The sequence below is a fragment of the Myxine glutinosa genome, chromosome 12, assembly GCF_964187855.1.
Source record: "Myxine glutinosa chromosome 12, kmMyxGlut1.1, whole genome shotgun sequence".
Taxonomy (NCBI): Eukaryota; Metazoa; Chordata; class Myxini; order Myxiniformes; family Myxinidae; genus Myxine; species Myxine glutinosa.
This window is the reverse complement of record NC_136272.1, coordinates 106,759,581-106,774,350: the sequence shown is the minus strand read 5'-3', so window position 1 is coordinate 106,774,350 and position 14,770 is coordinate 106,759,581. Positions and strand designations below refer to the sequence as shown.

Here is a 14,770-nt window from a genome sequence, read left to right as displayed (position 1 = left end):
AGGTATTGGAGTATTTTAGGTGCTACTCCTCCAAATACATTTCCCAACCATGCAAATGCACCCCCCTTTGTATAATCATGAAATTTTGCTCCCTCTTTTCTTGTATACATACTTTCTTACATATCTTATACATACTTTCTGTGATTTTCCTGCAAGATAATATAACAGAATTGTAATTAACTACAGGGAAACTTATCCAACAAGATAGTCTTAATTAATTTGATTAATTAAGTAGAAGTTATACTTCTGCAGTATCCATGGAAATCTCCACCCTTGGCTTGCGGACTTCCTCTCTGGTCGTAGTCAACATGTGGCCCTGAATGGATTTCTCTCATCTCCCCTTCCTGTTCAGGCTGGAGTTCCCCAAGGCAATGTTCTGGGCCCTGTGCTTTTTCGGGTCTTCATCAATAATCTCTCCGACTCTCTGGAAAATCCTATCTCTTTGCTGATGACTCCACTCTCTGCTGCTCCATACTTCATCCCTCAGATCGGCAGTCTGCAGCCTCCTCACTCTCTGCAGACCTGGACAAAATCACAGACTGGGCAAACAAGTGGAACATGTCTTTCAATCCTGACAAATCTCACACTCTTACGATGTCTCTCTGAAAAGACCGACTGGACAACCCTCCCATCTACTTTCTGAACAATCCTCTCCAAGAAGTTCTGTCACTCAAGCTTTTGGGTCTCACTATCTGCCATGATCTTTCCTGGGAAAACCACATTTCCAAGCTGGCCTCCAAAGCCAGTCGCCGACTGGGCATTCTCCGTCGTGTGAAGTCCTTCCTTGGCACACCTGAGCTCCTCACCACATACAAGGCTTTTATCTGCAGCTCAATAGAATACTGCTCTCCCCTCTGGGCTGGTGCTCCTGCCTCACACCTAGCTCGGCTTCACGCTGTTGAAACCAAATCATTGGAATCTCCCGCGATGAAGCTAACTCTGAGGGCCTTTCAATCATTCGCCGCAGGCAGGTTGGTGGTCTTTCTGTCTTCTACCGACTCCTCTCTGGCCTAGCCCTCCCCCCAGCCCTGTCTGTGCTCTGTCCCCCAAATACTCCTACAGTTCACACAAGATCTGCCAGCAACCCTCTTCTGGTGAAACTGCCAAAATCAAGACTCTCTGCTCACCTTCACTCTTTCATGCCTCTTTTCTCCCACCTCTGGAACAAACTCCGTCACTCTCTTCAATCGCACTCATCCCTCCTGGTCTTTAAAACAGCTGTTCACCACCATCTCTTATCTTCCCCCATCCAAAACCTTGATCTTTTCTACCCTCGTTAATTCACCCCAGATCCAATTTTCTGAAATACTGACATCTTTCCTGAAAGTCCTAGCAGTGTCCATGTTTTTTACTTCAGACCCCCCCTTCCCATGCCTCCTCCCCCCAAGCCCCTTCCCTCCCACAGATCTCCTGATGTCCCTGCTCTCAAATGTTGTACTTGTGTGCTTCCCCCCTTCTCCCCATCTTGTCTCCCGCTCCCTCTATTTCGTCCAATTTTTTTCGGGGTTTTTTTTTTTTTTTTTTTTTTTTGTCGTTAATGTTAGCTCTTACACGAGCCTCAATCTTGTATACCAAAAAAAAATCTGATGAACGTAGATGGATGGTGTGGCGGATGGTGCCCAGTTTATGTAGCTTCTCCTCCCAGTAATAGATTGTCCACAACGTGACGTCACTTGTTTGCAAATTAACAGTTGAAGTTGCTTCTCCAGAAATTTGCTTAAGTTGCACTCCCTGGCCCAATGGGTCACTTGTGTGTCTGACAGTTTTATTCTATTCTCGTTTTTAACATTTGACTTTTCCCTTTTAAGGAAGCCAACGATGGAGCAAATGCCTAAAAATTACTACAGCTGATCATTTAATGACCCACTCAGAGTCAGATTATTTCATGCATTGTTCATCAGATTCTGAAATTGGCGAATTTTAGATTAGAATTTTAGAATTTAAGATTTCTCAACTTTCGGTCATTTTATTTGTCCCTAATCAAGCATAGTTTGTTGGATCCATGGCTCAAAATCGTATATACTCTTTACTTCACCATAATTTGCTCCCAGTGGGAGGTACTTGAAATAATTTGGCTTGTGGGTTATTTTGCTCGACTTGTCATGCACCCCTAAGCTGCTGGATGGAATGAATGGAAGGCTGGTGGTTGTACTTTGGGTGTGCCCTGGAAGGTTTGGGATGTTGAAATTAGTCGCTGGGGTTCATGAGAGGATTATGCAAATGATCTGTAAACGTATACTGTATAGCACCACCTGGTGGTGGGACAGGTTGTTACAAGTCAGTCGGGGAGATAACTTGCAATTTTGCACCCTCAACGGGGCATAGTGCAAGTGCTGACCCCTATGGCCTACACGTACGCACACTTGCCTTGGTTTGAGATATAAACTCTCATCCCATTGTTTCATGGGCAGGATGATTCCTCAGTGTGTGCGCCGTCCCTTGGATGGACGTTAAACGGATGTGCCATCTGCCGGCATTAGTTGGTGGACGTTAAAGATTCCATGATCCCTTCTGTCATGAAGAATAGGTAAGCTGTAGACACGGTACCATGGCCAAATTACTCATTTCTGCCCTAACACAGAGGGCTTTACATCAGTGGCACACCCACACCCTCAGCCAATGATGCTACTCCACAGCCTTGTCCTGCATACAAAGACTGAGTCCTGCCAGAGGACGGGTGTGTTATGCTCCCATGGGGAGTGGGTGTTTATAGTATGTAAAATTACTCTTTATGTCCTCATAACTAATTTCAGGAGTCACGGGTAATAATAATTAAAAAAATTAGTGTTTCACTGGGCCACCTAAATAGATTTTTCTTTTTTCTTGGTGGCCTGATCATCTAATATTTCCTGGTGCATCAAAGTTAATAAAAATCAGTGTCCACTTTTAACTTTTTGAACCCTGAGCTCGTTGGATTTTCGACTCCCCCATCCTGGGCTTCCTGGAGCCATATGACCCGCAGTCCCTTTGGAAAGTTTTGTTGTTTGAAATTGCATCATGAGTAATGACCGAATACATCGACGAAGATTTATATGTATCAAATAATTTGACACAAGTGGCCACACGGACCACCGAGCACCAAGGTTTGTGGCATTTGGCACCCAGGCCAATGCTTATTTTGAACCCTGTAATAGTGTAATACATTTACAAGCTCTTGCATCAGCCTTGGACATTGGGGGAAGTAAATATTTCAATTTTTTTATTTATTTTTTACATGAGAACTAGGATTTTCATAGATGTCTGGATAATTTTTTTCGTGTTGCTTACACCACATACAACTACCTTGCAGGGTGTTTGGAAGCCAAGGAAAATCCAAAACCCTGCATACTTTGAAGACCAGCATCCATTCCGTATGACTTCAGTCAGTGCACTGGGACTTGAGCTCTGGTCCATGAGTTCAGAGATTCTCTTTGATAATTTCATGATCTGCAGTGACCGCTCCGTGGCTGACCAGTGGGCCGCTGATGGATGGGGTCTGAAGCAGGCAGCTGCTGCTGCTGAAGAGGTGAATACGGCCTGTTCTCTTCACCTTGTGGCTCCACCACAGGAGCTTTGTGGACATGTGTAATGCAAGGGTATTGTGTACAGTATCTGTTCAAAATGTAAATGGATGAAACGAGGGCAAAATACAAGTGAAGGTGAGATGGGGAAAGAGGATTGGTATATTTTCTTCTCGTTGAAAGCAAGTAAACTTGCTACTTTGTTCCTCTCCAGCCAGGGATTGTCGGCAAGCTATACCAGGCAGCGGATGAGCGACCTTGGCTCTGGGCTGTATACGTGTTCACGGTAGCACTGCCCATTGTGCTTCTCGTCTCCTTTTGCTGGCCCAACAAGGTGTGTGCCCCTTTGGTCTGGAGTGAATATGAAAAAAATTACTGATACAGATGTGCCAGATATTTATTTATTTATTTATATACCCTCGGACCCCGCTACACACTGAGGATACGTTCCTGGAAAATCCGCGAATAGCGAAACCCACGAGTAGCGGGGCATTGTTTCAATGGAAAAAGGGGGGTTAGGTTCCCGAGTCACGAAAATCCACGAATAGAGGCAAATCCCACGAATGTAGTCTAATTCATGAAGGTTTTATAAATACCGTATGTGAAGCTGACTGCTCACGGAAAAAAAAAAATTGTGCCCCTGACAAAACCACATTCGCGGACGCGGCTGCGAATAGAAAAAAAGGAAAAGAAAAAATAACCGTGGTTTCGCGAATAGAAAAAAACCCGAGAATTTGCGGGACACTTTTCCACGAATAGAGAAACGGGGTCGCATTTTATCGTGGAACCCGCGAATAGCAGAATCGCAATTAGCATATATATATATGAGAACTAGGATTAGCATATAATATATATATATATATATATATATATATATATATATATATATATATATATATATATATATATATATATATATATATATATATATATATATATATATATATACATACATACATATACATATATATATACACATACATATACACACACAGGATGTAAAGCTCGCAATGGAGCTGTTACACACATGGACATGCATATGAACACAGGGCTCTCAGATGAAACAAACACAGCCAGTGAGCTTTGGGGAAGTGCTCTCACTTCCTGGAACATTGTGTACCAGCGATGACAATGGCACCGCCTTTCACGCCGCCCTCGGTGAGGCATTCCTAAGCAGTAGTTTCCTCCTCCCCATGGATGCTACCCTTTGGGGATTGTCCATGCTCTATCCTTTTAGCTTCTAAATGTCAAATTAGGACGCTGCATGTAACGTTTTTAAAGTTTGCTACGACTCTGCCCAACCTCCAAGACTCAGAACAGACACTTATCACGGCATTAATGTAGTCTGGTTAAATACCTGATTTCTGTCAACTTCCTGGTTTGCATTTTGGGTTTTTTTTTGCCTGGTAACTGATTCTTTAGGATGCCAATATGATGGTGGCCCAGGTTATTAGTCCTCTACCAGTTCCACAGGAGGGGACTATAGTTTTGCTCTCCATCTGTCCGTCCTACCTGTGGTTTTCCAGAATTTTTCCCCATACCCTTTAACATATTCAACTAAAACTTTGTACAAGGCATTATGAGAAGTTACAGAAACAAACCTATTCTGTAGCTTTGCATACTTAAAACCATTTGTCTTACTGTATATGATAGTTGCTGAGTGCTTGGAACAATATCATCATAGGTCACGTGGTATGGGCGCCATCTTGGAAAAAACCGAAAAACTTTGCACCTCGATCTCCGAAAGTGCTGCATAGAAAAAATTGAGACATGGCTCATTGTAAAGAACCCTCCATGGGGAATAACATATGTTAATGATGTTATAGGTGCCTCCATAATTCGACAAGTACAAAACGTCATCCGATCAGGATGAAATTTCTTGAGCGTCATCTATGGATTAATTGGTGGAGATAAAAAGAAATAATGTCATCGGTCACGTGGTTTCGACCATATTTTGTTTTGACACAAAAGCCTTTAAAAACGTGCTGGCAAGGGTCTGCAATCTCCGATTGCTTTTTCTTGTTTTGAGATGGTCGGCTTTGATTGGTCAAATTGCATTCTTAGTTTCTGCTTTTGTTCTTTCTCCTCACGGTACAGGCATGTGTGTTTAAAGCATTGTAAATTCAAACTGCCATGGGTTATAAAGTTTCTGGCCTGTGGAAATTACCAATAACAAAATTTGTACAAAGGACAGTTTTTGTTTTTCTCTTCAGTGAGAGCCATGTGTTCTGATTTCTGCATGAGGAAACTAGCTCACTTTGCACATGCCTTAGTTTGTCAATTTGTGTTCTCTGCTTGTATGCAGAAGTTCGTACCATCCGATGGGGATGCGAAAAAGTCCGACGCTGTGCAACCAGATGATCCGAAGGAAGGAGATGAGGATGAAGAGCAGGATGGTGAAGAAGACAAGGAGGAGAACGATGGTGCAAGATGTGATGAAGTTGATGCGAAGAAATGTAAGCATCACAAGAGAATGTGAATGAGTGGAGTGCAAGATATGGTAAATATTTGCTTGTGTGATCGATCACATGATTTAGGGATTTGTAGTGAGTTTGAGCATGTAAAAAAAAAATGCTGTTTGGCCATAGACGATAAAATTATGCTGTCTTTTTGCAGCATCTGAAAGTGAACCTGAGACTGTAAAGGGTGAAGCTGAACATAAGGGCAGCCAGGAGGATGAGGATGATGAGGAGGAGGATGAGGATGAAGTCGAGGGCAGGACTGAAAGGAAGACTGCAAAGTCCAAGTCCGATTTGGAGAGTGAAGGCGAGGTAAGTGAAGGGTTCCTTTTGTTGCACGAAGCTCGTGTAACAGTGAGGTCATTAAGGATAAAGATGGGAGGGTGCAAAGCAAACATCATGCATATGTATTGACAATACCAAGAGATGTGGTGTACTATGAACTTGAGTGAAGTGGAATTTAACAGATCAAAGAAGGAGGTTGCACAAAAGGGAGAAGAGGAGTAGTACTTGAAGTGAGCATGGGTTTTTAACTCAACTGGACTATGTCCAGCTGAGTTTTTGTCGACACCCAGTGTCCGTCGTCCGTCTGTCTGTCTGTCGTCTCTAAACAATTAGACGTCTACGCTCCAAAAGTCACAAATATTGATGACATTTTATGAAACTTGTTATGCAGCATTTGTAAGACATAAACTAGTTTGGGATTGCATTTGGGCGTTGTATGCCCAAAAATGGGCGCAGCAGGGTGGCCATATTGAAAAATCAATTTTTGTCAATCTGGTACTTCCTAATGTAGCAAGAAGGCTGAAACTTGGTGTGTAGACAGTATGTAACAAACCTCAACACATATATTACGGGTTTTGACGATGTCCGAAAAATGACCTCGTCATGACCTATGACATGACTTGACCCACAAACATCAGTTTGGACGACGTCCAAGCTCAGTCACAAATACTGATCAAATTTGATGAAACTCGTGCCTTTTGCCTCTTAGATATTTGAAAACGCACATATAAACTTTATAGTTTGTGGTTCTATTATGCATATTCTAACCATATTGATATAGACCAGTTGAGTTCAGATTCCCTGGAACCTCTAGTTATGGTTTTGCAAAGAGGGGGTTAATGGAAGAATGTGGTGGCTTGGAGGGACTGAGGTATGAAGGAGCAAGGCTTGAGGAAATCTTGTGTATGTATGTATGCCTATATATAGTCACGTGAAAAAGTAAGTACGCCCCATGTAAAGTTTTGACTTTTTCAACATATTTCAACATACAGCTGTTTGATCTTCATTTCAACAATATTGATAGATAAAGGTGATATAATATAACAAATATCATGACACATTTACATTTTGTCGTCCATTGTATAATTTAAATAAACATAAATGCAAATTTCGCATGTGGAAAAAGTAAGTACACCCCGACATTTATCACCACTTCAAATACCTAAAATTAGAATCAGGTGCACCAGCTCAGGTGCAAATGATTAGAACATTGTTAAAGAGTATCTTGGAGGAACCTGTATTATTTAAACCTCAGACATTTAGTTTGGTTTGCTCTTTGTTGTTGAAGTGTGCGGCGTCACCATGCCTAGATCAAAAGAGCTCTCCGAGGCCTTCAGAAAGAAGGTTATAGATGCCTACGAGTCTGGGAAGGGATTTAAAAAGATCTCCAAACAATTTGAAATTAATCATTCAACTGTCCGGAAGATCATATACAAGTGGAGAAGATTCCAAACAACTGCCAACTTGTTCAGGTCAGGCCGCCCCAGCAAGTTCAGCCCGAGAGCAGACCGCAACATGCTGAAAGAAGTCTCTAAGAACCCCAGAATATCATCACGGGACCTACAGGTGGTAGCTCTTGCCACTGTTGTCAAAGTGCATGAGTCGACCATTAGAAAGAGGCTAAACAAATTTGATCTACATGGGAGGTGTGCCAGGAGGAAACCTTTGCTGTCGAGAAAGAACATCAGGGCAAGACTAAAGTTTGCCAATGAACACCTCGGCAAAGACCAGCACTTCTGGAACACTGCTCTGGACAGATGAGTCAAAGGTAGAGCTATTTGGCCACAGTACCAGAAGACATGTTTGTCGAAAACCAAAGACAGCATTTGACCACAAGAACCTGGTACCAACTGTAAAGTATGGTGGTGGAAATATTATGGTTTGGAGCAGTTTTGCTGCATCAGGGCCTGGGCAGCTCACCATCATAGAATCCACTATGAATTCTTCATTGTACCAGAGGGTGCTTGACGATAATGTGAGGCCATCTGTCAGAAAGTTGAAGCTCAACCGAAGGTGGACCTTGCAACATGACAATGACCCGAAACATACCAGTAAATCCACCAAGGGATTTTTTTTTTTTTTTTTTTGTATACAAGATCGAGGCTCGTGAAAGAGCGAACATTAATCACACAGAAAGACAAACAGACGCACAAAACAAATAACATCGGGAGCGGTAGACAAGATGGGGAGAGAGGGGGGAAGGACACAAACACAACATTTGAGAGCAGGGACCGAGAGACATGGAGACATCGAGAGAACTGTGGGAGGGAGAGGGCTTTGGGGGGGAGGCATGGGAAGGGGGGTGGGGGGTGGGAGAGGTATAAAACATATGGACACTGCCAAGACTTCCAGGAAAGAAGTTGGAATTTCAAACAAGGTGGATCTGGGGTGAATTAGTGGGGGTAGAAAAGATCAAGGTTTTGGATGGGGGAAGATAAGAGATGGTGGTGAACAGCTGTTTTGAAGACCTGGAGGGAGGAGTGTGATTGAAGTGAGTGTGGGAGTTTGTTCCAGAGGCGGGAGAAAAGAGGAATGAAAGAGTGAAGGTGAGCAGAGAGCCGAGATTTCGGCAGTTTAACCATCAGAGGGTGGCTGGCAGATCTTGTGCGACCTGTAGGAATATTTGGGGTACAGAGCACAGAGAGAGCTGGGGGAGCAAGGCCGGAGAGGAGTCGGTAGAAGACAGAAAGACCACCTACCTGCCTGCGGTGAGTGAGTGAAAGGCCCTCAGAGATAGCTTCATCGCGGGAGATTCCAATGATTCTGAAATTAGAATTATGGAGGGTTCTGGAATGGCCAATTCAAAGCCCGGATTTAAATCCCATAGAGATGTTGTGGGGGGATTTGAAATGAGCTGTGCAGTCAAGAAACCCCTCAAACATCGCACAGCTGAAAGAGTTCCGCATGGAGGAGTGGGCAAAAATTTCTCCCAGTCGATGTCAGACTGGTAGACAGTTATGAGAAACGCCTACTTGAGATTGTTTCTGCCAAAAGGGGCAATACCATCTATTAGAGCCAAGGGTGTACTTACTTTTTCCGCATGCGAAATTTGCATTTACACTACCGGTCAAAAGTTTTAGAACACCTCAATTTTTCCAGTTTTTATTGAAATTTATGCAGTTTAATGTCTCAATAAAAAATAAAAAAACACCTTTAGAGGCCATTTTTCCCCGCAAGCGGGGGTTGGCCTTTTTCGGGGACCGTGGTTGTTGTTGTTTTTCGGTCCCCTTTTTGAAGCAATGTTTTACGGCCGGATGCCCTTCCTGACGCCAACCCTTTTTGCCGCCTTTAACGACAAACAGGGAATTACCAGTGAACTGGTACTCAATTTGCCGACCTCGGAAGGATGACAGGCTGAGTCAACCCCCCTGGCGTTAATTCAGCGATCGACCGGGATTCGAACCCAGGATCATAGGATCCTAAGCCGGCACCCTCGCCGCTAGCCCAACACCAGGGTTCACCAACACCAGTTTAATGTCTCGATGTACTCTGAAATTAAGCATAGAACAAATAAACAATTGGAGATAAAAAAAGAAATCACAGAATCATTTTGTTTAACAAAATTTAATTTAAATTTTTGACTCAGCAAAGTTAGCCACCTTTTGCAGATATAACCGCCGAACACACTCGTGGCATTCTTTCTACAATGGAAATCAAATATTGTTCGGGAAGTTCTTCCCAACACTGTTGCAGAAGTTCCCACAAATGTGTTGCACTTGAAGGTTGCTTTGCTTTCACCTTTCGGTCCAGTTCATCCCAAACCAGCTCGATGGGGTTTACGTCTGGAGACTGTGCTGGCCATTCCATGATTTGAAGCCGACCGTCTTGTTCTTTTCCTCATAGGTAGTTTTGACATAGCCTGGAGGTGTGCCTAGGGTCATTAGCTTGCTGTAGGATGAACCCCTGACCCAACTAGGCGTATACCAGAGGGTATTGCATGGCGCTGCAAAATGCTGTGGTAGCCCTTTTGGTTCAGGGTGCCAGTCACTCAGTGCAAGTCGCCGACCGGATCCAGCAAAAGAGCCCCAGACCATCACGCTTCCTCCTCCATGTTTGACAGTTGGTGTCGCACACTGAGGAACCATCCTTTCGCCTACTCGACAGTGGACAAAAACCCTGCGTGATGAACAAAAGATTTCAAATTTTGCTTCATCGGTCCATAAGACCCTCTTCCAGTCTTCATTAGTCCACTGGTGGTGCTTCATGGCACAGGCAAGCCTTTTTTCTTATTTCGCCATCTTAGCAATGGCTTTCTTGCTGCCACTCGACCTGTCACACCTGCAGCTCAGTCTTCTCCTCACAGTTGAAACTTAGACATGCTTACTTCGACCAGTGTTAAGCTGTGCTTCAAGCTGTTGTCCTGTGAGCCGCCGATCACACAAGCTGTTGACTCTCAGAAACTTGTGTTCTGATTCTGTTGTGGCTTTGGGTCTGCCAGACCTCTTCCTTTCTAGAGTTTCCTCCAGTTTCCAATATACTACTTCCTGCAGAGAGCAATATTGTCCAAATAATGCTTCAGAGGGTGTAATAACAGTCTGTTCTAATACTGCTTTTATACAGACAGGGGTTTGTAATCAAGTAATCAGCAGAGGTTGGGACACCTGTAGGAATTGTTTGCATCAACTTTCAAGGCTTAATTTACTTACATTGCTGCAGAACAGCTGTAAGTTGTTAACCCATTACTTGTTCCCTGAAGGCCTTCTGTTGAACTTGGGGCCGACTCAGAAGAAGACCTTTCTTGGTCGAAAGCTTGTCGAATTAAAGATCTAAGTCCTGAAGCTATTATCAGCAAAGTCATGGAATTCTCCCAATCTCCCAATTATCCCAGCCTTCTCCCAATTATCAGCAAAGTCATGGAATCCATCATTGCTTCTGATATGAAATGTTTCCTCTTCTCCAATGGCTTGATCTCTGATCATCAATTTGGTTTCAGACCAGGTCACTCTACTCTGGACATGCTGCTTCTGCTGTCTCAACAATGGATGGAGGTCCTCAATGCCAAACAGGAAATTAGAGCTGTCTCCCTCGACATATCACGTGCCTTCGACACGGTCTGGCACCCCGCTCTGCTCACCAAACTCTCCTCCTTTGGTATCCATGGAAATCTCCACGCATGGCTGGCGGACTTCCTCTCTAGTCGTCGTCAACGTGTGGCCCTGAATGGGTTTCTCTCATCTCCTCTTCCTGTTCAGGCTGGAGTTCCCCAAGGCAGTGTTCTGGGCCCCGTGCTTTTTCTGGTCTTCATCAATGATCTCTCTGACTCTCTCGAAAATCCTCTCTATCTCTTTGCTGATGACTCCACTCTCTGCCGCTCCATTCCTCTTCCCTCAGATCGGCAGTCTGCTGCCTCCTCACTCTCTGAAGACCTGGACAAAATCACAGACTGGTCAAACAAGTGGAACATGTCTTTCAATCCTGACAAATCTCACACTCTTACTATGTCTCTCCGAAAAGATCGACTGGACAACCCTCCCATCTACTTTCTCAACAATCCTCTCCAAGAAGTTCTGTCGCTCAAGATTTTGGGTCTCACTATCTGCCATGATCTTTCTTGGGAAAACCACATTTCCAAGCTGGCCTCCAAAGCCAGTCGCCGACTGGGCATCCTCCGTCGTGCGAAGTCCTTCCTCGGCACACCTGAGCTCCTCACCACATACAAGGCTTTCATCCGCAGCTCAATGGAATACTGTTCTCCCCTATGGGCCGGTGCTCCTGCCTCACACCTAGCTCGGCTTCACGCTGTTGAAACCAAAGCTTTCAGAATTATTGGAATCTCCCGCGATGAAGCTATCTCTGAGGGCCTTTCACTCACTCACCGCAGGCAGGTAGGTGGTCTTTCTGTCTTCTACCGACTCCTCTCCGGCCTTGCACCCCCAGCTCTCTCTGTGCTCTGTCCCCCAAATATTCCTACAGGTCGCACAAGATCTGCCAGCAACCCTCTGATGGTTAAACTGCCGAAATCTCGGCTCTCCGCTCACCTACACTCTTTCATTCCTCTTTTCTCCCGCCTCTGGAACAAACTCCCTCACTCCCTTCAATCCCACTCCTCCCTCCAGGTCTTTAAAACAGCTGTTCACCACCATCTCTTATCTTCCCCCATCCAAAACCTTGATCTTTTCTACCCCCGCTAATTCACCCCAGATCCACCTTGTTTGAAATTCCAACTTCTTTCCTGGAAGTCCTGGCAGTGTCCATATGTTTTATACCTCTCCCACTGCCCCCTTCCCACGCCCCCCCCCCCCCCCAAAGCCCTCGCCCTCTCTCAGATCTCTCGATGTCTCCATGTCTCTCGGTCCCTGCTCTCAAATGTTGTGTTTGTGTCCTTCCCCCTCTCTCCCCATCTTGTCTACCGCTCCCTATGTTATATGTTTTATGTGTCGGTTTGTCTTTCTGTGTGATTAATGTTCGCTCTTTCACGAGCCTCGATATTGTATACAAAAAAAAAAAAGAAAAAAAAAAAAAAAAAAGCTACGTCCGCGTCTTATTCAATCTCCCGATTTTATATATATATATATATATATATATATATATATATATACATCTCGCTCGACGCAGTTGTAGTAGTAGTAGTATATGTACCATTTAAAACACTCAGTTTGTGTGTTTGTACAGATGTCCGGGCAAGGGTATGTTTTGAAGGGCAATCGTTTAACACGAATGTGTGTTCACTACAGTCTACTTTTGGGGATAAAACAAACCCAAAACGCATTTTCCATAAGAGTAATCGTCTTTTCTATTAGAATTGTAGCTTGCAAAACCAAGCCTCAAGGGTGGTGTACATAAGGGTTTAAAACAAATAAATAAAAACCTTCCCACAACTTCCAAGTGGAAAAACAAATTCGACAAATTTCAGAAAATTAATTAAAATACAAAACTAGGATATCTTGGTTGGATAAGTGTCTACCCCCTGAGTTAATACCTGGTGGAAGCACCTTTGACAGCAATTACAGCTGTGAGTCTGTTGGGATAGGTCTCTACCAACTTTGCACACCTTGATTGGGCAATATTTGCCCATTCTTCTGTACAAAACTGTTCAAGCTGTCAAGTTGGTTGTGGGGAGCATTGATGGACAGCAATCTGCAAGTCATGCCACAGATTTTTGATTAGATTTAAGTCGGGGCTCTGACTGGGCCACCCAAGGACATTTATCTTTTTGTTCCTTAGTCACGCTCTAGCGGGGAAAAATGGCCTTAAAACGGTCATTCATTCATTGTCACTCCAGTGTAACTTAGGCTGTGTGCTTCAGGTCGTTGTCGTGTTGAAAGGTGAACTTCTGTCAATTTTAGCTTTCTCGCAAAGGGCAGCAGGTTTTCCTCTCGGATTTTTCTGTATTTTGCTCCATCCATTTCCCTTTCTATCCTGACAAGTGCCCCATTTTTCCACAACTAAAAATCCTGACATGTTGAGTCGATTCTGACTTCACATTCGGAATCGGCATGCTCAAATTAATAAAGGCCACCTACAGTAACTTCAGCAGCAGATGGAATGTTTTTGCTTTTTTAGTTGTCCACTGTAATCAAAGGTTGTCTCTAAAGCCAACCAAAGGCTGGGCATCTGTCATGCAAAGTCTTTCCTTGGTAAACCTTAACTTCCCAGCACTGGGTCTTTGTTCAAAGCTCAATGGAGCACAGCTCTCCACTTTGGGCTGGTGCCCCTCATTCACACTAGTTTCATTTCGATGCCATGGAATTTAAGCTGTCAACAAACACTGAGCATTAGGCTAGTTGGCTTATTTTATAACTTTACCAGCATGGATCAGTTCGCTATGCTCGCCTCACTACAGAAAGAGGCACAGGCTTGTTTTAACTGAGGATAACGACGACACGAGTTGCTGCATCATGATTTACAACAATACAAGCGCTCATTTTGTACAAAGTTTGTGTGTGTGTGTGTGTGTGTGTGTGTGTGTGTGTGTGTATGTATGTATATATACAGTGAACCCTCGTTTATCGCGGGGGTTACGTTCCAGAACCCCCCCGCGATAAACGAAAATCCGCGAAGTAGCGACCATTTTTTTTTTTTTTTTTAATATATATTTTAAAGCATTATGAACTCCCCACACTCTTATTAACCTTTCCCATACTCTTATAAACACTTCCTATACTCTTAAACACTTTTTACACTCTTAAACATACATAATTTTAACAACATATAAAATTCTAATGGGTACTCACCATTGAAGATACTGTAGCTACCCATGGGTTCCCCAAGCAAGACCAGCATCAGAATCTCCTTGCTCCAGCCGGTGACGTCACCGGCGGGGATTCCCGGCGCGAGAGTGGCTGGTCACGTGACCGCTAAAGCATGCCGCGCTTTGCGGGTATAATCAGCTACACCTGTTGATCACGTGACCACCGATTCACCGAAGCACGCCACGCTTGAGAGGCGTGGCTTTCGGTTTCTGGTTGTGCTTTATAATGCAGCCCGATAAATGGGCTTTTCAGTGTTCCCGAGTTGGTTTTGAGAATAAATATCTTCTCGGACGAGTTTGTGTCTTGCCCGTCATTTCGTCCGTATCAAGCAAGA

At 44.0% G+C, this 14,770-nt stretch overlaps 1 protein-coding gene across 2 annotated transcripts in view; it reads left to right on the top strand.

Moving 5' to 3' along the window:
- The window catches only part of LOC137437750 (calnexin), a 60,923-nt gene that overhangs the window by 38,885 nt on the left and 7,268 nt on the right, over positions 1–14,770 (top strand). For both annotated transcript variants that reach the window (XM_078766188.1, XM_078766189.1), the window contains 4 exons: positions 3,290–3,505; positions 3,715–3,834; positions 5,806–5,956; positions 6,117–6,271. In XM_078766188.1, the coding sequence (XP_078622314.1) occupies positions 3,290–3,505; positions 3,715–3,834; positions 5,806–5,956; positions 6,117–6,271 (642 nt within the window). The remainder of the gene's footprint in view (positions 1–3,289; positions 3,506–3,714; positions 3,835–5,805; positions 5,957–6,116; positions 6,272–14,770) is intronic.